The 26,743-nt window shown below is 41.1% G+C and overlaps 5 protein-coding genes across 5 annotated transcripts; 4 read left to right on the plus strand and 1 right to left on the minus strand.

Annotated features, from left to right (window-relative positions):
- Positions 1–8,857: 8,857 nt before the first annotated feature.
- LOC128092666 (H/ACA ribonucleoprotein complex subunit 2-like protein) lies at positions 8,858–9,384 on the plus strand (the record flags this gene model as incomplete). The annotated part of the gene is made up of 1 exon (XM_052706983.1): positions 8,858–9,384. A coding segment is annotated over one exon (330 nt), but the record flags the coding sequence as incomplete, so codon positions are not given.
- Positions 9,385–9,522: 138 nt separating this feature from the next.
- On the minus strand, positions 9,523–12,669 carry LOC120412518 (uncharacterized). The gene is made up of 2 exons (XM_039573013.2): positions 11,114–12,669; positions 9,523–10,205 (listed from the first exon to the last, which is right to left on the minus strand). The coding sequence occupies exons 1-2, from the start codon at positions 12,452–12,454 to the stop codon at positions 10,008–10,010; spliced, it is 1,539 nt and encodes a 512-aa protein (XP_039428947.1). The 5' UTR covers positions 12,455–12,669; the 3' UTR covers positions 9,523–10,007.
- A 100-nt stretch (positions 12,670–12,769) lies between these two features.
- On the plus strand, positions 12,770–13,682 carry LOC120412521 (uncharacterized protein C16orf52 homolog A). The gene is made up of 3 exons (XM_039573015.2): positions 12,770–13,015; positions 13,071–13,283; positions 13,341–13,682. Exons 1-3 carry the CDS (start codon positions 12,913–12,915, stop codon positions 13,526–13,528), a joined length of 504 nt encoding a protein of 167 aa, XP_039428949.1. The 5' UTR covers positions 12,770–12,912; the 3' UTR covers positions 13,529–13,682.
- A 162-nt stretch (positions 13,683–13,844) lies between these two features.
- On the plus strand, positions 13,845–26,518 carry LOC120412523 (glycosyltransferase 25 family member). Its single transcript, XM_039573017.2, has 5 exons — positions 13,845–14,200; positions 14,260–14,488; positions 24,792–25,321; positions 25,381–25,584; positions 25,636–26,518. The coding sequence occupies exons 1-5, from the start codon at positions 14,013–14,015 to the stop codon at positions 26,312–26,314; spliced, it is 1,830 nt and encodes a 609-aa protein (XP_039428951.1). The 5' UTR covers positions 13,845–14,012; the 3' UTR covers positions 26,315–26,518.
- Positions 18,540–20,209, plus strand: LOC120412519 (zinc finger protein 271-like). Its single transcript, XM_039573014.2, has one exon. It carries the CDS (start codon positions 18,646–18,648, stop codon positions 20,029–20,031), a length of 1,386 nt encoding a protein of 461 aa, XP_039428948.1. The 5' UTR covers positions 18,540–18,645; the 3' UTR covers positions 20,032–20,209.
- Positions 26,519–26,743: the final 225 nt, after the last annotated feature.

The following is a 26,743-nucleotide window of genomic DNA, read 5'->3' on the forward strand; positions in this document are numbered from 1 at the left end:
AGCGCGAAATGGAATTTTATAGTTTGAAAAGAATAACTCTTTCGGGAGATTTCGTGAGTCTTGAAAAAGACTCTTTGGTTTTTGGGTTTTTTGGTGGTGTTGATCCGGAACTGTCACGTTGGCCACGGATTTCGGGCAGCCAATCAAATCCTCCACGGAAATGGTCCTCTCCGTCGGGTTTCGTCCAAACGTACCGGCCGTTTCGTCCTCGTCGATGTTGTTCGTCCAACTTGTCAATCGCAACTGAACCTCGACCCAGCGAGAGGGCGTCGGTCGCGCAATTTTCGTTAGCCATTGCGCGTGTGTGTGTGAGAGAGAGGGAGAACACATGGCGCGATGAATTTTGCTCTGCAAGAGCGGCACCCCAAAACAAAATGGCGGTCTGCTGCTCTTGAAGAAAATTTTCGCTGTGAAAAGAAATGATTAAATAAATTGCGCAAATGGCGCGAAATGGAATTTTTTAATTTGAAAAGAATAACTCTTTCGTGAGAATTCGTGAGTCTTGAAAAAGACTATTTGGTTTTTGGGTTTTTTTGGTGGTGTTGATCCGGAACGGTCCGTTGGCCACGGACCACGGCTCCACGGAAATGGTCCTCTTCTGGGGGTTTTGATCCGGAACTGTCACGTTGGCCACGGATTTCGGGCAGCCAATCAAATCCTCCACGGAAATGGTCCTCTCCGTCGGGTTTCGTCCAAACGTACCGGCCGTTTCGTCCTCGTCGATGTTGTTCGTCCAACTTGTCAATCGCAACTGAACCTCGACCCAGCGAGAGGGCGTCGGTCGCGCAATTTTCGTTAGCCATTGCGCGTGTGTGTGTGAGAGAGAGGGAGAACACATGGCGCGATGAATTTTGCTCTGCAAGAGCGGCACCCCAAAACAAAATGGCGGTCTGCTGCTCTTGAAGAAAATTTTCGCTGTGAAAAGAAATGATTAAATAAATTGCGCAAATGGCGCGAAATGGAATTTTTTAATTTGAAAAGAATAACTCTTTCGTGAGAATTCGTGAGTCTTGAAAAAGACTATTTGGTTTTTGGGTTTTTTTGGTGGTGTTGATCCGGAACGGTCCGTTGGCCACGGACCACGGCTCCACGGAAATGGTCCTCTTCTGGGGGTTTTGATCCGGAACTGTCACGTTGGCCACGGATTTCGGGCAGCCAATCAAATCCTCCACGGAAATGGTCCTCTCCGTCGGGTTTCGTCCAAACGTACCGGCCGTTTCGTCCTCGTCGATGTTGTTCGTCCAACTTGTCAATCGCAACTGAACCTCGACCCAGCGAGAGGGCGTCGGTCGCGCAATTTTCGTTAGCCATTGCGCGTGTGTGTGTGAGAGAGAGGGAGAACACATGGCGCGATGAATTTTGCTCTGCAAGAGCGGCACCCCAAAACAAAATGGCGGTCTGCTGCTCTTGAAGAAAATTTTCGCTGTGAAAAGAAATGATTAAATAAATTACGCAAATAGCGCGAAATGGATTTTTTTAATTTGAAAAGAATAACTCTTTCGTGAGAATTCGTGAGTCTTGAAAAATACTATTTGGTTTTTGGGTTTTTTTGGTGGTGTTGATCCGGAACGGTCCGTTGGCCACGGACCACGGCTCCACGGAAATGGTCCTCTTCTGGGGGTTTTGATCCGGAACTGTCACGTTGGCCACAGATTTCGGGCAGCCAATCAAATCCTCCACGGAAATGGTCCTCTCCGTCGGGTTTCGTCCAAACGTACCGGCCGTTTCGTCCTCGTCGATGTTGTTCGTCCAACTTGTCAATCGCAACTGAACCTCGACCCAGCATCAGGCTTGCCACAAATACAGATTTTTTTGGCACATACCAAACACTCAATCGAGTATAACTTTAAAGAATAATATTCTTACCAAAAACTGAACATGTCAAAAGATGCTAACAATGTTTATTTTTTTGGCCAATTTAACAAAAACTGCTCAAATTTATTTTAACTGTAAAAAAAATCGTTTGTGTTTCGGGCCTGTGCTGAAAAATCTGTATTTTGTGGCAAGCCTGCGCAGCGCTGGCGACTCTCTACATGCAATGTCCTCTCTTCTCCCATTTTCCTCCCGTCGGCGTAATTTTCTTCGTGACGTTGTAGCCATCGCTAACGCACTATGGCTCCAATATCTTAAAGTGGCCTGAGTTTTAAGTTAAATAAAATAGGTTAAATCTGGACATCGTATTGGCCACTTGGAGGAAGCAGTTTGGAGGACCACCCGGAGCAGCCAATTAAGGATCGACCCGGAAAAGCAGAGGAGCGCACCAGCAAAATAATATGGTCCTTTTCAAAACCACCATTATCACGAAAGAGTTGTTCTTCATTTCTAATTGCTTGCTAGTTCGCTACTAACAATGCTCATGGTGGGAGTCTGGACCCCTAAGAAATCCAGTCTTTTTTGGAAGCCGTGAGAGATTTATTTCTTTTGCGGCTGCAAAATATAAAAAAACTGTAGTTTATTTTGAAAAAGTCCAAAAAACCAAATTTCCAATTATTGCTTTTAGGGTGTTTTTAATACCCCTGACTCAAGGCGGTTTCAAAAACACCCAAAAAGCAAAAACTGGAAATTTAGTTTATTAGACCTTTTCAAAAAAAAGGTGCAGGTGGTTATGTTCTACATGACCAATATGACAAAGAACTTTGTACAAAACTCTAAAAATCATGCTATTTTTATTTATATTTTTTAATTCTTTGCCTATTTATTTAATCCTGAATAAATAATTCTAATTAAATTTATTCAATCAATGGCACCGGTAGAACCTTCCCTCAGGGCCATGGCCACTCCGGGTGTGGCCTATCCTGTCAAAATGGCCATTTTCATCACCAGTATCAAAAACCATGAATTTTGATACCCATATTGCCCCAAGTCGTATGGTTCAATAAATGTCCCCCCGGTAGAACCTTCCCTCAGGGCCATGGCCACTCCGGGTGTGGCCAATATCCTACCAGTTTGGTCCCAACCCCATTGCCTTGAATCATTCTGGTTTCCGAGTGACCGTTCTAACAATGTTCTTTAGAACAGAATTCCTCCCAAGGTGGTGCACAACCTGTGTCTTTCAATGTGTGTATGTGTATGTGAGCAATAAAATTACCACCGTCGATCCGTCTCTGACCAAGGGGCTGGAAACTCTAATATTTCTTAAGAATACTGAGTATATTAACGATATTCCAGTATACTTGTTAGTATACTAACCGAAAAGCAATAAACTGTTAGTATATTAAGATACTCTCAGTATATTGGTAAGTATACTGGCGATATGTAAAGGAAATAATAAGTATACTAACATATATTTTGATATACTGGTTGACATAATAATTATACCTCTAAGAGTTTCCAACCCCTTGTCTCTGACGGATTTTCGGTCAAAACTAACTGTTCAGAGGCTATCTGTTAGCTTATATAGTCCGCATGAAATGTGGCAACATGGTGCAAATTTTGCCTCGTCTCCTGCTTTCTTGGAACTGTCACGCGAGAATGTTGCACCATTGTTGCCACATTTCATGCGAACTATATAAGCTAACAGATAGCCTCTGAACAGTTAGTTTTGATCGAAAATCCGTCAGAGACGGATCGACGGTGGTAATTTTATTGCTCACACACACATACACACATTGAAAGACACAGGTTGTGCACCACCTTGGGAGGAATTCTGTTCTAAAGAACATTGTTAGAATGGTCACTCGGAAACCAGAATGATTCAAGGCAATGGGGTTGGGACCAAACTGGTAGGATATTGGCCACACCCGGAGTGGCCATGGCCCTAAGGGAAGGTTCTACCGGGGGAACATTTATCGAACCATACGACTTGGGGCAATATTGGTGTCAAAATTCATGGTTTTTGATACTGGTGATGAAAAAGGCCATTTTGACAGGATTGGCCACACCCGGAGTGGCCATTGCACAGTGTTCGTAATGGCAAAATTAAGTGGAATAAATTGATAACTCTTTTATTTGATGTCCTAGCCAAATGGTGTCTTCGGAAGAGTTGTTGTACTTGATAAGGGCTATCTTTTGAAGTTATTGACATACAGGGTGACGACCTTCCAGGGTGTCAACCATAATTAACTTTGTTGGATGACGTTGTAGGGCTTTGGTGTCTTGGGCAAAGTTGTAGAGGAGAAAAATTCATGAAGGTTGGTCGAAGGCGCCAAATTTGTAGCTCTTAATCTACTCGAGATATACGCCAGTTTTGCAAAAATGGTCCAAAAAGCACTTTTTTGTGATAACTTAAAATGTTAGCGTTTTAGCGGCCTACTATGTTCTGAAGAGTTGTTTATGATATAAAATTACATATCTTTGCCGAAAACAGCAAAATGTTTTGAGCCTTTATTGAGGAGTTATAACCATTTTTAAGTGATTTTGAGCCTATTTTCAAGTTGCAAAGTTTTCAAAATGGCGCATTTTGGCGCAAAACCGAACAATGCACCTGAAAGTACACACTTTCAACTACATTTCCTGAAAATATCTCCGTGTATATATTTTTAGATATCTCAATTTGAATTTGCCGATTTTTAATCAATTTATTTATAAATGTTATTCGAAATCATAATGAATACATGGTGAAAATCGGTAAATTGAAGGGCAAATTGATCGATTTTTATGGAAATTACATTGTCTATGAAAAAATACGACAACCTTTCCAGAGTGACCACATATAAAAGGAAATACTAAATTTTAAATACGAACAATTATTTAAAATTTTCACTTACATTATTTTTGGGAAAAACATGTATTTATTCATAATTTTAAAATGTGTATCATAATTTTAATAATTTTAAGCGTGAACAATGTTTTACTGCGGGCGTCAATAATTAGAGTTCACGTGCGGTGATACGACCGCAAGATAATGATCGCATGACAGCCGCAATACAACCGCAGAACAAATTTTTGGCTGTTTTTTTTTTTTAAATTAAATATGTCTTTATTGAACATTCTTATAATAATTACATTTCTTTTACATGCTAAGTGGTATGGCCTAATGCTCTTCATCTTTGTTGTATTTTTCGTTTTATTATTAACTGGTCACATTTATTTTATTTACTTCAAATTGTTTTACATTATTGCATTGAATCGAATACATTTGGGTAAAAATTTTTTGGCTGTTGTCAAAGGTTGCCTGGAGTTTTGAGCTGACTTTTTGGAAAATATTGAAAACAAACCAAGTTGAACCCAAGTTGAATTTGACCTACAGCCAAATCAACCAGAATTTCAGTTCAACTTGCTGATTTTTACACTGCGGTAATAAGGCGGCAATAATCTCCTGTCACTCACAGCGAAGGAGAAACGTGATTTTATCTCGCAATAAGCAATATTAAAATCGATCAATTTACCCTTTCAATTTACCGATTATTACCACGTTTCAATAAGATTCCGCTTAAAAATTATAAATAAATTGATTAAATACCGTCAAATTCAAATTGAGATACAGTGGACTCTCTCGTTGTCGATATTGAAGGGACTGTCGAGAGCAGGAGTTATGAAATTATAGAACAAAAAATCAAAGCAATCTATTTGAAGGGACTGAAAAATTTATTGACAGCTGGAGTAATATTGATATCGAGAAGATCGACAACGAGAGAGTCCACTGTATCTCTAAATCGACACCGATAGACACGGAGATATTTTCAGAAAATGTAGTTGAAAGTGTGTACTTTCATGTGCATTGTTCGGTTTTGCGCCAAAATTCGCCATTTCGAAAACATTGCAACTTAAAAATATGCTCAAAATCACTTACAAATGGTTATAACTCCTCAATAAAGGCTCAAAACATTTTGCTGTTTTCGGCAAAGATATGTAATTTTATATCATAAACAACTCTCTAACAATCTTCGTTAGAACAGAATTCCTCCCAAGTTGGTGCACAACCTGTGTCTTTGAATGTGTGCATGTGTGTGTGAGCAATAAAATTACCACCGTCGATCCGTCTCTGACGGATTTTCGATCAAAACTAAAATTGTTCTGTTAGCTTATATAGTTCGCATGAAATGTGGCAACAATGGTGCAACATTCTCGCGTGACAGTTCCAAGAAAGCAGGAGACGAGGCAAAATTTGCACCATGTTGCCACATTTCATGCGAACTATATAAGCTAACAGATAGCCTCTGAACAATTTTAGTTTTGATCGAAAATCCGTCAGAGACGGATCGACGGTGCTAATTTTTGTTGCTCACACACACACACATGCACACATTGAAAGACACAGGTTGTGCACCAACTTGGGAGGAATTCTGTTCTAACGAAGATTGTTAGAACGGTCACTCGAAAACCAGAATGATTTAAGGCAATGGGGTTGGGACCAAACTGGTAGGATATTAGCCACACCCGGAGTGGCCATGGCCCTGAGGGAAGGTTCTACCGGGGGGACATGTATCGAACCATTCGACTTGGGGCAATATGGGCAATTTATATCCACAGAGGTGCCATTGATTGAAAATATTTAATTAGAATTAATTATTCAGGATTAAATAAATTGGCAAAAAATTAAAAAAATATAAATAAAAATAGCATGATTTTTAGAGTTTTGTACAAAGTTCTTTGTCATATTGGTCATGTAAAACATAACCACCTGCACCTTTTTTTTTTTATACTGAATACATTCAACTTTAATCTTGTGAATCTTAACCATATTTCAAACTTTTCCTGAAGATACAGACATTTGGATGTAACAAAAATTATTTTTCGGGCATGTTCCAGTGGGTTTACTTCTATCCCAAATATGAGCTTGATTGGACGTAACAGATGCTTCTCCGCCTTTGAATTTTAGATGGGATTCAACCAGCAAAAATATATTTTTTTTTAAATTTGAAAATTCTTGAAGAAAAATTAAAAAAAATCTAAACATTCAAAAGTTACAGCTCCAGCATTCAAAATTTTATTATTCAGAAATTAGAAAATAAAATTAGGAAAAATAGTATTAAAAAATCAAAAAAAAAATTAATTCATATTAAAAAAGAAATTAAAAGATCCGAAATTTTTAAATCAAAAATTATAAAAAGCTGAAAACAAAAATCAAAAATATCAATACTCAAAAATAAAAAATAAAATAAAAACAATCAAGAGAACAAAAAAAGTATTATTATAAATTCTTAAGTTCATAAATTCCTGAATTCTAAAACTCTAAAATTATAAAATTCTAATATTCCAAAAATTCTTAAATTCCTTTTGCTACCATCTTAGATTGCAGAAAACCTGATAAAATTTGAAGTGTTTTTGGAGTTTTTTTTTCGGTTAGAGAAATTTTGAGAAGAAGATGTAGGAAAATTTGCTTCGATTTTTCTAAGTGACGCTTTGGTAAGATCATCGAGTATGAACTGTATCTTAAATTTAAAACCTCAAGATCGAGAATTTATTACAATTTTTAAATTTTATTATTTTTTTATTAAGATTTCATTGAGTTTTTAGATCTAAATTTCTAAATGTTGAAATTTTTTATTTTATTTTTTTTTGCCAAAATGTTTGTTTTGGCTTTTTCCTCTAGTTTACCTAATCCTAGCAGAAATAATTTTTCAGCGTTTCAAGATTTTTTTTTCGCTAATTTATTTTTATTAGGTCCTTTTCCGTACCGTGACCTGGTTAGGACCGGGGATCAAGTACATAAAAAAATACACTACGGCAGGAGTTAATCCGCACCGAACTTGCGGGACATGGTGCCGACCACACTTTCCTGGTCCGAGCGGGTCAACTACATTTCACATATTTTCCCCAAACAACATTCAAGGGGTTACAAGGAGGAGTTCCCGTGGTCAGATCGAGCTTAAATTTGGAATCTAAAAAAACACCCAAATATCTAAGTTTGATAAAAAAATGTCTTTTTGATAAGCTCGAGCAGGTTGTATTTTGTTTTTATTTTTATAAAATGTATTAATCGTGTGAGTGATCGTCTGTAGGCTCTGGTCAAGGTAGAAACTATTTTTTTTTAATTTTATATCAAAAATATTTTGTTTTTTTGTAAAATTATTTAAGAAGATGTTTTCTTCAAATATCCCGAAAACCGTTTATTTTAAATACAATCATTGTTGCGAAAGTAGGTCTTTTTTAAACCGTAAACATGTACTTGAAAAATTTACATTTAATTGTATATTTTTCTTAGTTTTTCAGTTTTGTTTTAATCTTTCTTAAGGTTCTACAAAATTACATATTTTTTCAAGTTTTTGTCTCCAAAACCTTTAGATTTTTTATAAAAACACAATCAAAAATGGCATCGGCCTAATTCGTTTCAAATTTCCACAAAAGGCAACTATTTTAAAATTAAACATGACTTCTTAATTCAATTCAAATTTTCATTGGTTTTTTTTTGAAAACTTTTAACTTTAAATTTTCTTTAGGAAATGAAGTGAAACTAACTAATCGCAATTTGAAATTTGCAACAATTGTAATTATTAATTATTTCTAGAGTTTTTTTAAAGGTCCTGTAAGCTATTGTGTTTCATATGTTTATAGGACCCATTCAAAAAAAAACTCTAGATTTTTTGGTAAAGGGCAACATTTAAAATGGCATCACCAGATAAAAAAACATAGGACAATTTTATGGTTGCTCATTTTGGATGTTCGATTAGAAAAAAATGATTGACAAAATAAAAAAAAAGTTTTTAAGTTTTTGCAGAATCCATCGTTAAAAAAATAAAATAAAAAAGTCATTGATTTTTTTCAATATCTTAAATTTGCAATATTCAAAAAGGAAAATGCATGAAACCATAAAAACGCTCCAAACAATATGTTAGTAAAAAAAATAAAAAAATAAAAAAAATGTGGTCTGGAGAGGTCAGGGAAAAGTCAGGGAATTTTATTTTGGGATTTGGATCGACACCATGTGCATGTTTTGGTTGCATTGAAATCTTATTCGATTGTAAACTTGAATACTATTGGTATTGAGCTGTGCTTCCGACGCGTTCGCAGTTTGAGTGTGAGCTTATCTATCTTGTCTAACTTGTCCACCCCAATTCCCACCTCCCCTTCCAGGCTGGTCATCTTCGCCGGCGACGTCACCCCGGTCGAGATCATGTGCCACCTGCCGGCCGTCTGCGAGGAGCGCAACATTCCGTACTGTTACACGCCGAGCCGGAAGGACCTGGGCGCGGCCATGGGCGTCAAGCGCGGCACGGTGGCGATGATGGTGCGCGAGCATCCCGACTACCAGGACCTGTTCGACAAGCTGAAGGTGGAGCTGTCGGCGCTGCCGATTCCGTCGTAAGCGGGTGGTAAGAGATTTATTTGTTTGATGACGGATTTTTTTCACGTACGTTGCAGCGAAATGTACGAGGAGTGAAGTTTTACGCAAAGAATCAACCTAGTTTTAACATGAATTCAATTTAATACATATAAGTGGAACCTTTAAAATGAAAAAAGCGTGTCTTTTCAATATGCAGATGGTTTATTATTTTCGTGATATTTTTTTTTTGTTTTGCGACGAACACCAAATTCCGTTCAAAAAAAGGTGTGATTTCTTAAACTACCGAAATTCCTTGCTAAAAATTCTACACGAGAGGACACTACATCTACTACACGCAACGGATTTTTAACGGTTTTATTTACGCTCAAGGGGAATGGAAAATCACGGTATTTTTTTAGTAAGATGAAATTATTTAACAGCTTGGAGAGTCCAGCAAAAACACTACACCACATGAGTTACCCCTAATGAAAAATATTGTAGAACCGAAAATTTACACAAATTTCAAACAAATTGATAACAATGATTTCATTAATATGTATAGATTTTACATTATACGATTAGTGACTACTATCATGGATTTGTGCTTTGGCTTACTTGAATTCAATTTGAGATTTAACATCAAAACATTAAACAATCCTCGCAAACTAGCTTAATTTTTTGTTCGTTTGAAGAGTCAAACTGGTAATCGTTACGAGATTTTTCCTTCAATCTGTTGACTAGCAACAAAGCTACTACACTGAGTATGAGAGAATGCACCGAATATCGTCTAGTATGGTCATATCATAGCGAGTTCATTGTGAGATTAAGCTTGTCAAGTTTTTTTTTGGGATCCTTATCCAGTCTAAGGCGGTGGGTTTTCGTCGAGCGATCCTTCCTGCTCGCGGATGTACTGCATGAAGGGCGGAACCATTCCACGCTGCTGCTGCTGCTCCTGCATCGACTGCTGGCGGAACATGGCGCTCGGCGGGTTCTGCTGGGTCCAGATGCCGTACAGGCCGGGCTGCTGGGGTTGCTGCTGGGATGGTTGCTGTTGGGCGTTCTGGAAGTGGGTAAGAATGTGGCGTTTCAATATCAGGATATTTCCTTTTTCGATAATTCCCAACTACCATGCGCTTCCCAAACACGGATGTGAACTTCAAGTACCTCGCCTTAGTTGCTACTGAGAGATTACACGACAAGTCCTTGCCGAACTAACGGTCTTAACTGCCGTCACGTGATTGCTTAATTGTTTTTTATCTTGTTATGATTCCTCGCAGATGCTGCAACGTACTAGAGGCCGCGGCTGATGCATGGTTCTAATGTGATTATTTGCGTGTTGAGAACGTGTTTCCGCAATATTAACTTGTGAACATCGGCCGTAAAACGTTTTGCGCTCCATCTTATCGTGCCGTTTATTACATGCTTGTGGCCCTCCTCCTGAGGTTGCTTCTCTTTGTCGGTACTCGAATTGGATATTGTCCGCCCGGAGCGAACTCAACATCAAGTGGTACGACTTTCGCTCTGACTTCGTTTGACCTTCGGTGTAATTCTTTGATCTTCACCGTCGGAGAACACGTCAACAACTTTTCCTTAACGGCAATTACAGCTGCTGGATTAAGACGTCATCATTTCATCCAACTTCCGGAACAAAATCAACTCTTTTGTGCCTTCCCTAACCTTCTCCCATCATAGTAGACTACGATTGAGCATTGTAGAAAAATGTGTCTTGTTTCGACAACCACGCCTACGCTTGTTCTTGGAGGTAATTACAATTCGTCTAGTATTCCGATCATAATGTTTACCTTTTTTGACAGTAGTGCCAATTTGGTTTTGTCGTTAACACATTGATTGCGCCACTACCGTCAATAAGGTAAATATTATGATCGAATTATGTACTGGACGAACCTTTGGAACTTGAAATTCACATCCGTGTTTGGGAAGCGCATCGAATAGAACCTAGCTACTTACCGGCGACGTACTGCTCGACGGTTCCTCCACGAACGGCGGTCCGATGCATGCCGGAGGCATCGGCGGCAGCCGGTATATCGGCCGGCAAGACAGCAACTGAATAGCCTCAACCAGCCCGTCCTGGCTGGTGACCGACGAGTGCCACGTCGAGTCCGGCGTAGTGCTCTGGCTTCGATCGCCCGTAGATGACTTCTGCCCGGCGGACTGCTGCGGAACGGCCAGCTTCGAGATGGGCATGATGCGGGTCTGGTTCCAGTGGACGGTCGTCTTGTCCGCCTTGGCTTCCCACGGCATCGACCAACGGCGCATCTGGCTTTCGGCGTCCAGCGCGGATTCGGAGTTGACCTCGCCGGCGGCCGCCTCCGACCAGCGGCGTTGTCCGTTCAGCGTGAAGAGTGGGAAGTTGAGGGGACTGCGCGAGCCTCGGTAGAAGGGAGCCTTCATGCCGGAGAGATGTCCTGGGTTCGGGAGTGGTCCACGGATGTTGTCGAGGTAGCCCTGGATGGGGCTTGGTCCACGAATGTCGTGCGGTGAAGGTCCGCGGGTTTGCTCGTAAGCGGTTGTGCCGTGGTCGGAGGATCCTTGGGTGGAGACTGAACCCCGATCGTACAGGCGATTCTCCTGCATCTTCATGCCAAAGTGGGGCGAAGGAGTTTGCGATCGCTGGTCACTGCGAGCTATGGTGGCTGCCGCGGACATTGGATGCTGGATCATCGGACACTCCGGATCATGCGGGAAGCCGACCTGAGTTTGACACTGGTAGCAGCACATGAGCTGAGCGAAGGAGTCACAGGACGCGACGCAGAACTGGTGCTGGAGGTTGATCATAGTTTGAGCGTTGTCCTGCAGAATCAGCTGGTTGTATTCTCTGATATGTTGAAGTTCGCCTTCCTGCTCGACGGAGCCAGGCGGCTGAGTTTTGAAATCCTGCAGTACGCTTACGATGTGGGACTTGACGGTACTGGTGGCGACTACCGAGGCCCGCGCCAGATCATCCCAGGCCGTGATGAACTGGAAGGCCATGTGCGAAGGTATCTGCGAGGCAATGAAGGGCTGTTGTTGTTGCTGTTGTTGACCTGCCTGGTCCAGTGTTGCCCATGGTTCCAAGGCCGCTATGGTCTGGGCGAGGCGATATCCGGCGGCACACAGGTTGTTCATGATCTGCAAGTAGTTCAGCCATGCTCCCAAACATTCGCTGACGGCAGATTTGGCCGATCCTTGCGAGCCGCTCGAGCTCGTCGAAGGTGATATGGAAGAATTGCTAAACGATAGCACACCCGAGCCGAGTGAACTGCGAGGTGTAGTCTGGGGCTGAGCCAGCGGATCATCCTGGTCGCTCATCACTGCTTAATATCCGGTTCGACGCTTAGTATTCCTCAGATTCGCCGCTTAATGTCATACTTCCGGATGGATCCATCGAAAAAGGAGCTGCCTTACAAACACAATAAATCACAGAAAACTTAGCCTACGCAGAGAAAATTCTTCAGTCTAGTAGAAAAGTTTACTACATTTTCACCGCCTTGTCTCGCCGGATGTCAGCGTCGTGGTTCTTTAGATTCTGTGGAAACCCCTTTATTCTCGCATTCTTGTATGAATGAAAGCTAAATTTCATGCATCATTTGATGAGCAGGCCATGAATTCGATTCATAGGCGGAACATCCAGGTAGGATACCCTGTCAAAAGCAGCGAATCAAAACAAAGAAACGTCAAACTTTCTCACAGTCTACCCTTGTCCGAGTTCCTTCCAGCTAGCAAAATGTTTCCCTAAACATCAAATCCCGTAAAAAAGAGGCTCAAACATGGATAAACTGACCACAATCAGCGCGGCGCTCTTCATGGCGGCCGACGTTTGCGCCATCGTCAGCCTGGCCATGCCGGATTGGATCGTGACCAGCGTCGGAGGTAGGTGCCTCCCCATCCGCTAAAATTCCACTACAAGCGCAAACGTTTCTTCCAGGCGAAACCCGACTCGGGCTGATGTGGACCTGCATGACGCTGTACAACCGGCCGCAGGTCTGCTTCACGCCGGAACTGCAACCGGAGTGGCTGATCGCGCTGATCTGCATCTTCGTGGGGTGTATCTGCATTACGACGACGATTATACTGCTTGCGTCCAGCAACTGGGACCGGAACGTGATCCCGTACGCGCGCTGGGTTGGATTCACCGCCAGTAAAATCCGGAGGTTGATATTTTTGAGTGAAGCAACTTAAAAGTCTTTACTTTCAGTGGTTCTGTTCTGTCTGGCCGCCGTCATCTTCCCGCTGGGCTTCCATGTGGACGAGATTGGAGGCCAGCCGTACCACCTCCCGCACTCGCACCAGGTCGGGATCTCCTACATCATGTTCGTGCTGGCGCTCTGGATTACGGTGATATCGGAGCTGTTTGCGGAGAAGGTTTGTCTGCCACAGTTTTAGAGCAAGGGGATGATACCAAATCAAATTGTGCACAGTATTTCTCATTAGCCGGGTGATCTATAGTTTCTAGTAAGTGGAATTGATTTTATTTGAATTCTTCGTTTAGCATAAGCATGACAGTCGTAATATTCGGGAATAAATGTGTGATATTGTATGATTTTCATGATTTTATATTCTCATATATCACATCAACTTCTCCGGATCCATTTTGACAGTAGCAGGCAACACAGTCGCGCAGCTTCTCGTCTGGAGTACGAATGCTATAAATAAAGTGGAGCAATCAAAACATAAACAAATCTGTTTACACAGAACATTCCGTCCTCCGCATTTGTATTAGTAAGCAAAAAGCGGATGTTCTTTTCGTGTTTGTTATGTTCTGTCAAACGAAGGCACAGGATGTAAATCGACATTACAGAAGTGCATCACATCGTCATCAAATGTGTAGAACTTAGAACTTCGTGGAATCCAGACGCAACACGGAACAATGCGGATCTACTCGATAACTCTGCTGCTCCTGCTGGCAGTCGCGGCCCGTCTCACCCTGTGCGATCTCAGCTACCAAAGGCCCAAGATTCTGATCGTTACGTTAATCCGAAACAAGGAACATACGCTGCCGTACTTTTTCTCTTATCTGGAGAGCTTGGATTACCCGAAAGATCGCATCGCGCTGTGGTAATTAAAAGCAACTTTAAAAGTTCAACGAACCATCTCAACCAATTCGGTTTCCTTAGGATCCGGTCGGACCACAACGAGGATCGCAGCATCGAGATCACGAAAGCGTGGCTCAAGCGCACCTCGCGCCACTATCACAGCGTTGATTTTGGCTATCGAAGCGACGTGGAACGTCGGCCGGACGAGCGCAGCAGCACGCACTGGTCCGAGGAGCGGTTCGCGGATGTTATCCGGCTGAAGCAGGAGGCGCTGGAGAAGGGCCGGAAGATGTGGGCAGACTTTGTGTTTGTGAGTAGAGATTTTTCTTTTTTTTTTTTCTGTTTATTAATTGAAATCATTCTTGTAAAAATATTTTTTGCTTAGACGTTAATTTCAAATTAATATTTAAAATAATTTTTTAGGCAGATATTTTTTGTGATTTTTTTACAATGTTATCAAAATTTCAATTGCTGTCGTATATTGATATGTGAATTTCATCCTTCCTGTGATTCCGTGTACCAGTCAACTAAATTGCCTAAGTTAATTTGTTCTATTGCGGACTTCAATAATGTGTTATCAGCCCTAGTAAAATTGCTTCCATAGATAGATAATATGATTCTTGTGGATTGTTGAACGTTCGATGCAATCCCTTCAATGCCAGATATTGTCTTTGCTTGAGCGGCAGGCAATTTAGGCAGCGCGCGCTACAATGATAACAAGTTGTGATCTTTTCAGAGCTCTAGCAAACAATGGGACGGCAACATTCCCCAGAAAAACTATAACGGTACATCTTGGTAACTATGTCGAGTTTGAACGCAACCATTTGATTTCTTGGTTTCATACATGCAACTGTACGCACCTCTTCTTGCCAGTTGACTATTTTCGAGCTTATCTTTTTTTTTTGTGAATTCAAACATTTTACTTTGAGCCTGCCTTCGCCGCTCGTCTTTATAGTCTCTTTTGCATCGCTGGCATCAAAGTAGTTTTGTTTAAGAAGTCTCTGATTTAAGCTACCTTTGTAGTAAAATGTTGTCGTGATCGATTGCGTTTAGGAATTGTTTATGGCTATGTCGGTTGTTGCATGGATTTGTTTTCAGTTACAATCTGAAAGCTTGAATTGGAACATCGAATGTTGGCAAGATTGGGATTCGTCGATTTTATCCGATCTTAGTTTTAGTTAGCTAAATAACTTTTGAAAATAAGTTATACGGAGACGTACCATAATAATGCTCGCCAATCTTGGTTAGTCCAACAGTAACGTTTATTGTTTGCAATATGTTTCGATGATAAAATCAATAGTTCGAATTTGCTCCTTTTGCAACATACCTAGAGTTTTTTTTATTAGATCCTATAAACATATGAAACACAATAGCTTATAGGTCCTTTAAAAAAAACTCTGGATACGTTAAATAATTTTGTGTTTGATATAATAATATTGACAATTCAGAGTTGTCTCACAAGGCCGATTCTAAAAACGCAGAATATCACAGCATAGCATTACGGGTTATATAATTACACCTACAATGGTCAAAGCAATATTGTTAGACAATTTGATATGATTTTATCGTTGCCCGGTACCATCAAAAATATCTGAGAACGTCAATTTCCATACTGTGTTCCACGGCTACGCCTTCACAGTCCTGGGGGGATTTAAAAGGGGAGTTTTTTGTGTACTAGTGCAAGGAACTCACGCGACTTTGGAAAGTAAACAGATTTTGTTTTGATGTTTTGGGATGGGGTAAGGGGAATTTCATCGGGCCAATGAAAATAGTTGAAGGCAGCTTATATAAACGCAGAATCTAAAAAAAAAAAAATAGGAAGGACGGATTTGTTTGAGAGGGAATATTACTCTTCCCTCTCAATCAAATCCGTCCGTAAATATGTAATTTCCTTGCAAAATAACCAATAATTAAAAAAATAGAAATTCAAAATACAAACTTTAAAACATTCAAAATAATACAAAATATATAAACAAAAAAAAAATCTGAAAATTTTAAATTCAAAACCTTAATATTAACAAAAGAAACTAAATTTGAAAACGCAATAATCCAAGAATTTTAAAAGTTAAAACAAATCGTATAGGGAGCGTTCTTTGATTACGTAACGCAAACATTATGATTTTTAGACCCCCTCCCCCTCGTAACAAAATTTCCATAAATTTTGTTAATGGATATGGAGCGTAACACGGCCTCCGACCTCCATTCTCCTCAAACTGCGTTACTTAATAAAAGAAAGATCCCATTTAAAAAATATATATATTGGAAAATATAAAGTTCAAAAACTAAGACAAGGTTTTAAAATTTAAGAATTAAAAATCCTTTAAATAAATAAAAAAATCGGAAACAAAAATTCCTAAATTTAAAATTGTAAAATTTAGAAGTTCGAAACATGAATTTCTAAAATTAAAAATTCAAAAACTATAAAAAATTGTATACCAAAAGTAAACATTTTAATAATCTTGGAATTTCTAAAATTCGAGAACAGTTCGTATTCGATTATTTGAAGTCTATGCCAATTGAGAATTTGCAGCAAAGCTAAAAGACGCGTGTCGCCACCTATGAACAAATAGCGTAAACCTATGATTTTTAGAAAAAATGTGTTTTTTCCTTCCTAATCAACATTTTTATAAAACTTATGCCAGATTCGGATGAGAAAAAATATTTCCAACAATTTGGTGTATAACTTTCCAATATTTGTTTGATTTTTCTATGAGAAAACTGTAGATTTAGAAAAAGATAGTAATTTGGACTATTTGGCAAGAAAGTCTGTCAAAAATCAATACAAATTGTTGAATATACGTTAACACATCTGTTATCAACTATATAACTGTTTATTTCATTGATATATACGGGGAAACTCATTTTTTCGTGTTCCAAAACATGTTTTTTAAAGAAAAAGGTCACAAATTTTTGCGCGCCCAAAAGTTGATGTTCATTATTTTAAAGCAAAAAATTTTTCTCGTCTTTTGCAACCAGTTTCATGAAGATTGATGCAGGGAATCATGAGAAATAAGCGATTTTGTTCTTTAATCGACAGAAAGGCATACGACTTTAGGCAAGTAACCTCATTTTGGCGCCACCTACATTTGAAACGCAGTCGCGCTGCAAAACCTCAATTGACTCTAAGAATGCTCAAAACTATCTGATTTTCCAAAATCTAAAATGGTGGCATTCAAGAATTTATGAATTCTGAATACTAGGTTTTCATTTGAGAATTTAAAAATTTAAGAATAAAAGAATTTACGAACAGCAGAACAAAAGAAAGAGAGGGATTTTTTCATAAATGTACTGATTGGGAAACATTCTTAAATAGATGTGACATGGTTGTTCAGGGATCCGGATTCAAAATCAGTTATCAAACTTCAAAATCAGTTATCGAACGGATGACGACATTGAAACCGCTTTCTCGACGATTTCATAGCAAGTGGTATCGTCCTTTTGGCAGCTTTCAGTCGTTCCAATTACCGCTCAGTATTGGGACTGATTGTTAATTTACCCAAATTGTTTTAATCACCTTGCATTGTTTAATTTACGGGCTTTATCGGTAGTTTTCGGTGAAATTAAACTCACAAATTAGAAGAAAGAAATGAAACTGATAGGTGGATAGATGACTAGTGTCTTAGAAGAAGATTGAAAAGGACGGAAACTAAGTCAGCGAAAGGGCCATATGAGAAAGCGTACGTGTGTGATCAGGTCTTTTAACCTTCTAATTTGGCTGTGTACAAGTACTGAGTCGCAACCTCAGTAAGTGTACACAGACAAATCATCCCTGTGTGTCATCCAAATGACTCCAGGACCGTCCTGGAGTCATTTGGATGACACACAGGGATGATTTGTCTGTGTACACTTACTGAGGTTGCGACTCAGTACTTGTACACAGCCAAATTAGAAGGTTAAAAGACCTGATCACACACGTACGCTTTCTCATATGGCCCTTTCGCTGACTTAGTTTCCGTCCTTTTCAATCTTCTTCTAAGACACTAGTCATCTATCCACCTATCAGTTTCATTTCTTTCTTCTAATTTGTGAGTTTAATTTCACCGAAAACTACCGATAAAGCCCGTAAAGTTCCAATTACCGAGCTAGGATTGGCATATTCGCTCTGTTAAATATCAAACCGAGATTTTTCTTTTTGAGATTCTGAAAATATCGGGACGCGTCGAGAATTAAAAAAAAATGGCTAAATAACTTTAGAACATCTGTTCAATATCCACCGTTTCCGGTCTAAGGATCTACTTGTTCTAACTGGGAACCAAAGAGTGTTATTTTGCTTAAATTTTACTCAGTGGGAAGTTTGAATCTACCTTTCATCGTGTAACCCAAAAACGCGCTGCTCCGCAAGTTCAGTCACAGGGGTATTTGTTTACCTTTTCTTTTGTTTGACAGTTCTTCTCACAAAAAAAAGTGTTTTCAATTTTCTGATCTGCTCCGATAAAAATTGTCTCGTAAAATCGTGAACTCTTCGCGATGTCCTCAAAGGGCGGTGCCGGCACCGCCGGCGAAGACGAACCCTTCCCGACCAATGTGACGATTCTGCAGTACCTGCTGGAGAATGATGCCGGGACGGCCGCCGCCGCAGCAACCAAATCGTCGTCGACGGGCGTTGGCCGACCCACAAAGAGTAAACCGTCGGGAAGGGCGGCGGAACCGCCGATTACGGTGCACGAGTGTCCCGTGGCGGGGTGTGGCAAGCAGTACCTACAGCTGGACCATTTGAAGGCCCACGAGCGGATCCATTCGGGCCAGTTGGTGTGCAACTGGGAGACGGAACGGGTTGACGAGGGCGTGGCCCACGGTGGCGAAAGTGGGTTGCGATTTTTGCTGCAGAACGAGAATCTGGAGCTGGTTTACGAGGGAGAGGATGGGGATGATGGTGGGAAGGAATCGGCGAGGGAGGAGGAGGAGGTTGATGCTTCGGATTTTGAGGAAGATGACGACGAAGTGGTCGATTTTTCGATTGCTCCGGATTCACCGGGCGATCCCCGGCAGGTTGTTCAAGTGTTCGACGCGGAAGTGCTGGCCAATGACTTCATCGTCCTGGAGGAAGATCCTGACGAGTACGTGCAGATCAACCTGAATCACAACCAACCGATGCGGACCACTTCGACGAAAGTCCGGAAGTATGTCTGTCCGTGGGACGGTTGCGAACGAGCCTACACCAAATCGTCCCACGTAACTGCTCACATGCGTGTCCACACGGGAGAGCTGCCATTTGCCTGCCCGTGGGGAGGTTGTGAAGACAGGTTCGCTCGGGCAGAAACTCTCTCCCGTCACTACCGGAGACATTCCGGCGAACGGAACTACGTATGCCCCCAGTGTAACTCAACCTTCGCCCGCAGTGACCACCTGCGGGGCCACATGAAACGCCATAAAATCGACGAATTCGTCATCGAACGCGTCATCAAAGCCGGTCCGCAGGACAAATCCAAACCCACCTCAACACCACCACCACCACCCGCCAACACCACAATGTCCTCGAAGCTCTCCGCAATCTCAACCCGCACCGCCAACAAATCCAAGCGGAAACGAAAGCCCTCAACGCCGGCTTCCGGACTGCCGCGAAACTACGCCTGTTCCTTCCCCGATTGCGACAAAACCTACACCCGGGCGAGTCACCTGAAGGCGCACGAAATTCTCCACGGCAAGGCGCTCCCGTTCCGCTGTCCGTGGGAGGACTGCGAGCGGTCGTTCGCCCGTTCGTTTGAACTCTCACGCCATCGGCGGCAGCACACCGGCGAGAAAAAGTTCATATGCCACATCTGCCGCTCGACCTTCGCCCGCAGTGACCACCTGTCGGTGCACGTGAAGAGGCACACGCTGCGGGAGGTAGGTTCTGATAAAGCAGATCATTAAAAGCGAATTTGTTAGTTTCAGAATCAAGACGATTAGTGGGGAGCGGAGCAGCGGACGGAATCGTATACGAGATTAATCAAAAAGTGTCTAAGTCAACTGTATGGGGTGTGGAAAAGTGAATTGTTTGACCCCTTGCAAAGTATTCCTATTGGTACAATAAACGTTTCTATTATTTCTATTTAATCGTCTTTCAAAATTTCTTTCAAACACTCAGCTCTCAAATGCATTCAAGCAGACAATCGTTCTTTATTAATGTGTGGTTTGTGTATTGGGAATGCTAATCAAACCTGTTGGTGTGGGTCCAAACTGTGGCTGAAAGCATACTCACCAGGCGCACTCATCAAAAGCCAGCGTTTTATTCGTCATTGTATAGCGCCGGCAAGTATGCAACCGCATGAATGCAACGTTCGGCTATTTGCATAGTCTTCGGGGGTTATTCGCTGATATGTGCACAAGCTTTTGAAAGCTTTTCTGGATTGCTTCTGTCAATGTTTTATTTTCAGTTCACGAGAATAGTAGTTTATGCAACAAGTTGTGAGTGAATTATTTTAAAACTTAAAAGTTCCATACAACATTTTTTGCAATTTCGAAAAACACCCATTGAGTGAATTATTAAGTCGAATTTTCATGTATTATGTCAATAAATCGTTTAAATCAAAAAAATGTTGAAAAGTGTTACTTTTCGAAACAAGTGCTGAAAAGTTCAACTTTTCAGCACCCATTTCAGTGCTGAAAAGTAGAACTTTTCAGCATTTATTTTGAAAAGTGTTGCTATTCGATTCTGTTATTTTTGGTACAGAAAAGTAGGCTATTTCGTCGTTCAAGAATGACAGGAAAAGCAAGTAGTTTTACGACGGAATTGCAAAAATAAAATTTTGAATGCTACAGATTCATAATAACCCTAAAAATATGTCAATTTTACTTTTGCTCCGCTACGAGCCCTTGTAAGGGCAGTTTTAGGTAATCATTAAACATTAACATTGTAAAAAAAAACTTGTCTCGTGGAAAAAAACTTTGAATTAAATTAGAAAGCCTGTCTGAAACTTTCTCAGAAACCCGATGTTGAGGTCAAAACTGTATTTAAAATATGCTCTCAATGTGGAAATTTACCCTCTACAGCCCATTTTTTAATTTTTTTCCCGTGTTCAGGAGGTCATTTTGAGCAACTTTTTGTCCATGGAAAACTTTACTTCTGTTGTTTTATATTTCTTTTGTATTTTAATTTGCATTTATTCTGTTTAGTTTATGTTTGCTTATGATAGTATTTGGCTTACTCTACCACCTCCTAATATTACATTTTTCCTATCTAGTATTTTCATGTTTTTATTTACAGTCACTTTTTATTTTTTTTGCTTGTTTTTCACATTTTATATTCTACCATTATCATATAAATTGTAAAAAATGCTTAGAGGCATAGTCTGGTACACTACAAAAAATACTGCATACCTTTTCTTACATAATAGAGAGGAAATGTTAGTAAGAAACACAGCCAGGGTTAACTCCAGAAAAAATAATTTTTTACAAACATTGGCAAAGTCACATAAAACAAGTCACATTTTCAACCTTAGACTTTTCTTAAATTTTAAGAGTTCTTCTTTCCAATGCCTTTTAAGGCTCTGAAAGGCATCATCCCCGTTCGGCCATTTGGCGGCCATGTTTGTTTAAGAAAAACATTCAAAAATGGTTTTCTTTGTGTTGTTTGTAGAAGCATTTTACATAAAGTGATTATTTTTTCATTTCAATTTACTATTCGTGGACCCTGAGTTCAGAACAATCATTGACAGTCATTGCCCCAAAAGTGAAAGACACCTTCTATGACCTATAAGTTCAAAAAATGGTTGAAACATTGATTTTTGGCGATTTTTTAGATCGAAGCCCGTCAACTCAGTGCACAGTGGGAAAAAAGGTCCCAAAAATTACCGAACATGATTTCGCGCAAACCATCGATTGCTATACACCAAAAGCTTCGTTTTTGCACCAGGAACAATAATCCGATTAAAAATCGCACTGCACGGACCGGTGGCCGGATTTTTGGAAAAAGTATCTGATTCATCCAATTGTGAACTGATACGCTTTCTTCTACCATGAATAGCCATAGAAAACAATCCTAGAATAATATTAAATACCATAAGACCCATCGGAACCGGCTCCACCGATCGCCGGTGGCCACATACGGAACCGCATTAGGAAACTGCGTAAACCAGTCATGCGACGTATCAAACTTCTTGATTTTGGATGGAGAGTATTTTAAAGCAGTATTTTTGCCTCCTTGACCGGTTCCCAGGTTCTCCGGTGGCCACATCCGAAGATCGTATTTGGCAAATTCCTGAAACCACTCTTGCGACATATCAAACTTTATATTTTTAATGAAGGAGTGTGTATAACTCACGTCCCCATCCAAAATCAATAACCTAAGTTTTTCATTAAAATTTTTGAGATCCGGCCTCCAAAACGTGTATAAATAACACTTTCTAAAAATGTATGACATGATGGGTTTCCTTACAAAAACCACCCTTTTTACAATCTTCAGGACATTAGTTAAAATCGTTATTTAAGCATAACTTTTGAAGTACTTAACTGAACTGCATAATTTTTAAAACCGACTTAGGGGATTATCGACTCAGAATGTACACATGAGAGTTGGTCTAGGAGGTTAAAATAAGAAGTTAATTTTTCGAGTGATTTTATAGGCTTTCCTCATTGAGATGAGAAAGGCAAAACACCGGATAAAGATCGTCATCTGCCGATGTGCTACTGCTTGGGAATCCTCAACATCTCAAGCTTGATTTTATCTTTGTCGACGTTGGTAAGCCACCGCGTCTTCTCCAGCCCGCGCAAACCTTTCAAATGCCTCATCGACCGAAAAATCCTGGACCATGGTGCCTTTGATCTGCTTTTGCAGCTGGTAAGCACCGATGAGGATCACGTTTTTGAACCTGGCCACCGTGCTCACTAAGCGAAAGAATACATGGAGCACGGACAAATTTGCAAGTACCGAAATGCCGAAACGCGCCTCACTTCCCGACGATTTTAACACAAAATTGATATGACAAATTTCTTAATAAGAAAAATTGAACATTTTCATCGGGGTTCTGCTGTGCAGCCGTAAGATTTCGCTCCGAACATCTTTTTCCGAACTTCTAAAGTCCACGACATCGATGGCATTAACGGCACCAACACAAAAAGATCACAATAACCTTTTTCAAGAATCAGAAACTCTGAAGCTCCATCCGATTCAAATACACAATTTTTCCATAGTCTCTTCTTTTGACTTTTATGGCACTACAAAAAACATTCTATGGTTATTGCTTGGGTGCCTCGAGTTCGGCGAGGATTGTCACCGCGCGAGGGATATTCCGGGAAGGCTTAACAATAGATTAATATTAATTCCAGTACAACAGTACGGCTTTACCGGCTGCAACTGGAAGAGGCGGTCGTCAACGAGAGTTCCAGTTTTTAGATCAGGCATGAAACGGAAATACGGAAACGGACACCTAGATCCGGATTTTGTCCGAAGATGCACGCGGTTGCTTCTGTTTGCGAAGAGAATAAAATTTAGGCCTTCCCTTCTTGGGACGTGCGTTTCAAAGTATCGTTGCGTGTTGTCAACTATCATAAAGCTTGTATCTAACAAAATTTGACTGCACCTATTTGCCATGTAATTCAACTCGTCGCTTTTATCAACAAAAGCCTGTGTATAACTTCAATGCGTTCTCTGCTGTTCAAGACCTTTTCAATTAGTCCAGCTATTTTATCAACGCATTTGAGATTTCACCATACGGAACAATTCGCATATCGCACACAGCTCATTTTAAGGCTCTGTCATTTTTTCCATCGTACAGCCAATGTCATCTTGTATGCCAGCTTCAAAAGATGTTCCATTGTTCGTATGTTTGCATGGAGTGGTGAAACCTCTGAGGACATTTCATCAACTTTCCGTCTCGGTCTGCAACATCAGTCATTCTTCTCTTAGATGTTGAGCAAAGAGAACATGCTTGGTTAATCTTAATTACCCTGGTTGCAGTGAGGGCGGAGTTTCCAGGTGCAGGATTAGCCGTTGGCATCGAAGACCAGATCGAGTACAGAGGAGATGGCTCCATGTTCGGTTGTAGAAATTGACTTACTTGTCCTTTTACATCTCCAGAAGCTACAGCTTAATAGCTTCGATTTCTTTTGCCGCATTTGGGCGGGGTACTCCGGTAGGTACCGACGAATGCCGTCGCTTCTTATCCGAGTAGCGATCATTGAAAGTCAACGAAGTCCAGCGCAAGCGGCGACTTTCGAATACTTCCGAAAACTCTCCTTCTTGACCTGGAGAACTTTCTTCATCTCGTTGAAGGTGACCTCGTTGTCACAACTGCTCAAGCTGGTGCTGGCGCTGATTCCTAAAAAGTTTAGGAACATCTTAAAAGTTTCCGTCGCAAGCCCCATCTCAGCTTCTACTTTCCGCCAGAAACCACTTTGATAGTTTATCTATAGTAAAAATAAAACAATACTAAACTGGAAGTCTTACAACTTATCTTCGATGCCGCTTGTTGATTCATCTTTGTTTTCTTGTGATTATGCAACGAAATATAAATATAAAATAATGAAAACCAAAACTCAAAATTGTTTGTTGACTTCGTAAACAGTTAAGAAACTGCCTGCGTTTGAACTTTTAGTTCAGCTGTCAGAAACTCACCACAACTCAATGCAATTTAAACCACGGCCTACTTGTCGAAATTAAAATCACTTGAAATTATGCTTTCTTCAATCCACAGTTCCTGGACGCCGACGTCTTCCTCACGAACCCCAAAACGCTCACCAAACTGGTCAGCCTCAGTCTGCCCATCGTGGCCCCGATGCTGCTCTCGGACGGTCTGTACTCCAACTTTTGGTGCGGCATGACGCCGGACTACTACTACGAGCGCACCGAAGAGTATAAGGAAATCCTGAACTACGGCAAGACGGGCGAGTTTACCGTTCCGATGGTGCACAGCGCCGTCATGGTCAACATCAACCTGCTGGAGGCGAAGAATCTGGCGTTCGAGACGAAACGGCTGCCGCCGGGACGGTACGGGGGTCCGCAGGATGACATTATTATTTTTGCCATGTCGGCGAATTACAGCGGCATTCCGATGGCCATTTCGAACTCGCTGCTGTACGGGTACATTTTGATGCCGCTCGAGCAGGGCGAATCGGTGGAGAAGGATTATGAGCAGCTGACGAACGTTAAGGTGTACGCGGTGAATGAGTATGGGTCGTTGGGCTTGAAGGATGATTTGAGGGGTTATGTGGCGGAGGTTCCGAAGTAAGATTAATTGAGGGGTTTTGTTGTTACATATTTTTACTGATAATTGGTAATTTCAGAGATAAGCTAAGTCTATCGCACATCTACATGATCAACCTGGAGCGAAGACCTGAGCGGAGGTTAAAGATGGTGAACAACTTTGACGCGTTGGGGCTGGAGGTGGAGTACTTCCCGGCTGTCGATGGAAAGAAGCTGAACGACGATGTTCTGCGCGAGATTGGTGTAGAGTTCCTTCCCGGTTATACGGATCCGTATCATAAGAGGTAAATGATTAAATTTTTTGATAGTTCGCAGCTAATACGAAGATGTTTCAGACCGATGACCATGGGCGAAATTGGTTGCTTTCTAAGTCATTACTACATATGGGAGAGGATGGTTGAGCTTGGCCAAGAAGAAGTACTTGTGCTCGAGGATGACATTCGGTTTGAGCCGTACTTCAAGAGGCGAGTCTATCAGGTGTTGAATGATGCTCGCAGGATTGGGGGTTGGGATCTGATCTACTTTGGTCGCAAGCGGCTACAAGAAGACGACGAAAGGTGGATTGAAGGTAGCGATTCTCTTGTTCAAGCTGGTTACTCCTACTGGACCCTAGGCTACCTCATCAACCTCCAAGGAGCGAAGAAACTTCTAGCCGAAAACCCCCTCAAGAAACTAGTTCCAGTGGATGAGTACATCCCGATCATGTTCAACAACCACCCCAACGAAACGTGGCTCAACCAGTTCCACAACCGGAACCTGGTCGCTTGGAGTGCCGCCCCCTTGCTGCTCTACCCAACGCACTACACCGGAGACGATGGGTACATCTCCGACACGGAAGACTCCGCCCAAATTGACAAAGTGATAAAGCTGACCAATGACACGTTGGACAGTTCTGCGGCGGAAAAGAAGGGCGACAAAGAGCAGCTGTTGAGCAGTAAAGTGCTGGTGGAATCGGCCGTCAACGCCCGGAACGAGGACGAGCTGGATGCGAAGAATCGACGGATTGAACTATAGCGAAGGAAGTTCTAACACAAAATGAGATATAATCAAACGAAACTCACGTTAGGCTTAGGAAACATGGAATCGTGAAGCAATGAAACTACTACCAAAATTTAGAATGTGCCTTATTAAGTGTTAAGTGAATCTGCGACTGTATGTAATCACGCAAACTGCATTTATGTTTGAATTAAAACTGCCCAAATGATATTTTCTACGATACGGAATATGGGTTTTGTTTGGAGAAAGAAATTAAATCCCTAGTTAAAACCATACTAAATTTGACGAATTATCTATGTTAAGTAAATAGTTAAAAAGCCAAAAAGCCATCTGTTGACACGGCTCAAGCGGCAACAATCACTGCAAGAAGTGCAAGAAGTTGACATTCGGTAAAAAGGCCGAACGCACTTCGGTGAAAAGTCCGAACCCACCGAAATGACAGAAACA

This window comes from Culex pipiens, chromosome 2 (genome assembly GCF_016801865.2).
Source record: "Culex pipiens pallens isolate TS chromosome 2, TS_CPP_V2, whole genome shotgun sequence".
Lineage (NCBI taxonomy): Eukaryota > Metazoa > Arthropoda > Insecta > Diptera > Culicidae > Culex > Culex pipiens.

Coding starts and splice junctions, on each gene's coding strand:
- LOC120412518 (XM_039573013.2), bottom strand. CDS start 12,454: ATGAGCGACCAGGATGATCCGCTGGCTCAGCCCCAGACTACACCTCGC. Junction 10,206..11,113: donor CGTCGAGCAGTACGTCGCCG/GTAAGTAGCTAG, acceptor ACCCACTTCCAG/AACGCCCAACAGCAACCATC.
- LOC120412521 (XM_039573015.2), top strand. CDS start 12,913: ATGGATAAACTGACCACAATCAGCGCGGCGCTCTTCATGGCGGCCGAC. Junction 13,016..13,070: donor GATCGTGACCAGCGTCGGAG/GTAGGTGCCTCC, acceptor CGTTTCTTCCAG/GCGAAACCCGACTCGGGCTG. Junction 13,284..13,340: donor CTGGGTTGGATTCACCGCCA/GTAAAATCCGGA, acceptor CTTTACTTTCAG/TGGTTCTGTTCTGTCTGGCC.
- LOC120412523 (XM_039573017.2), top strand. CDS start 14,013: ATGCGGATCTACTCGATAACTCTGCTGCTCCTGCTGGCAGTCGCGGCC. Junction 14,489..24,791: donor TGTGGGCAGACTTTGTGTTT/GTGAGTAGAGAT, acceptor TTCAATCCACAG/TTCCTGGACGCCGACGTCTT. Junction 25,585..25,635: donor ACGGATCCGTATCATAAGAG/GTAAATGATTAA, acceptor AAGATGTTTCAG/ACCGATGACCATGGGCGAAA.
- LOC120412519 (XM_039573014.2), top strand. CDS start 18,646: ATGTCCTCAAAGGGCGGTGCCGGCACCGCCGGCGAAGACGAACCCTTC.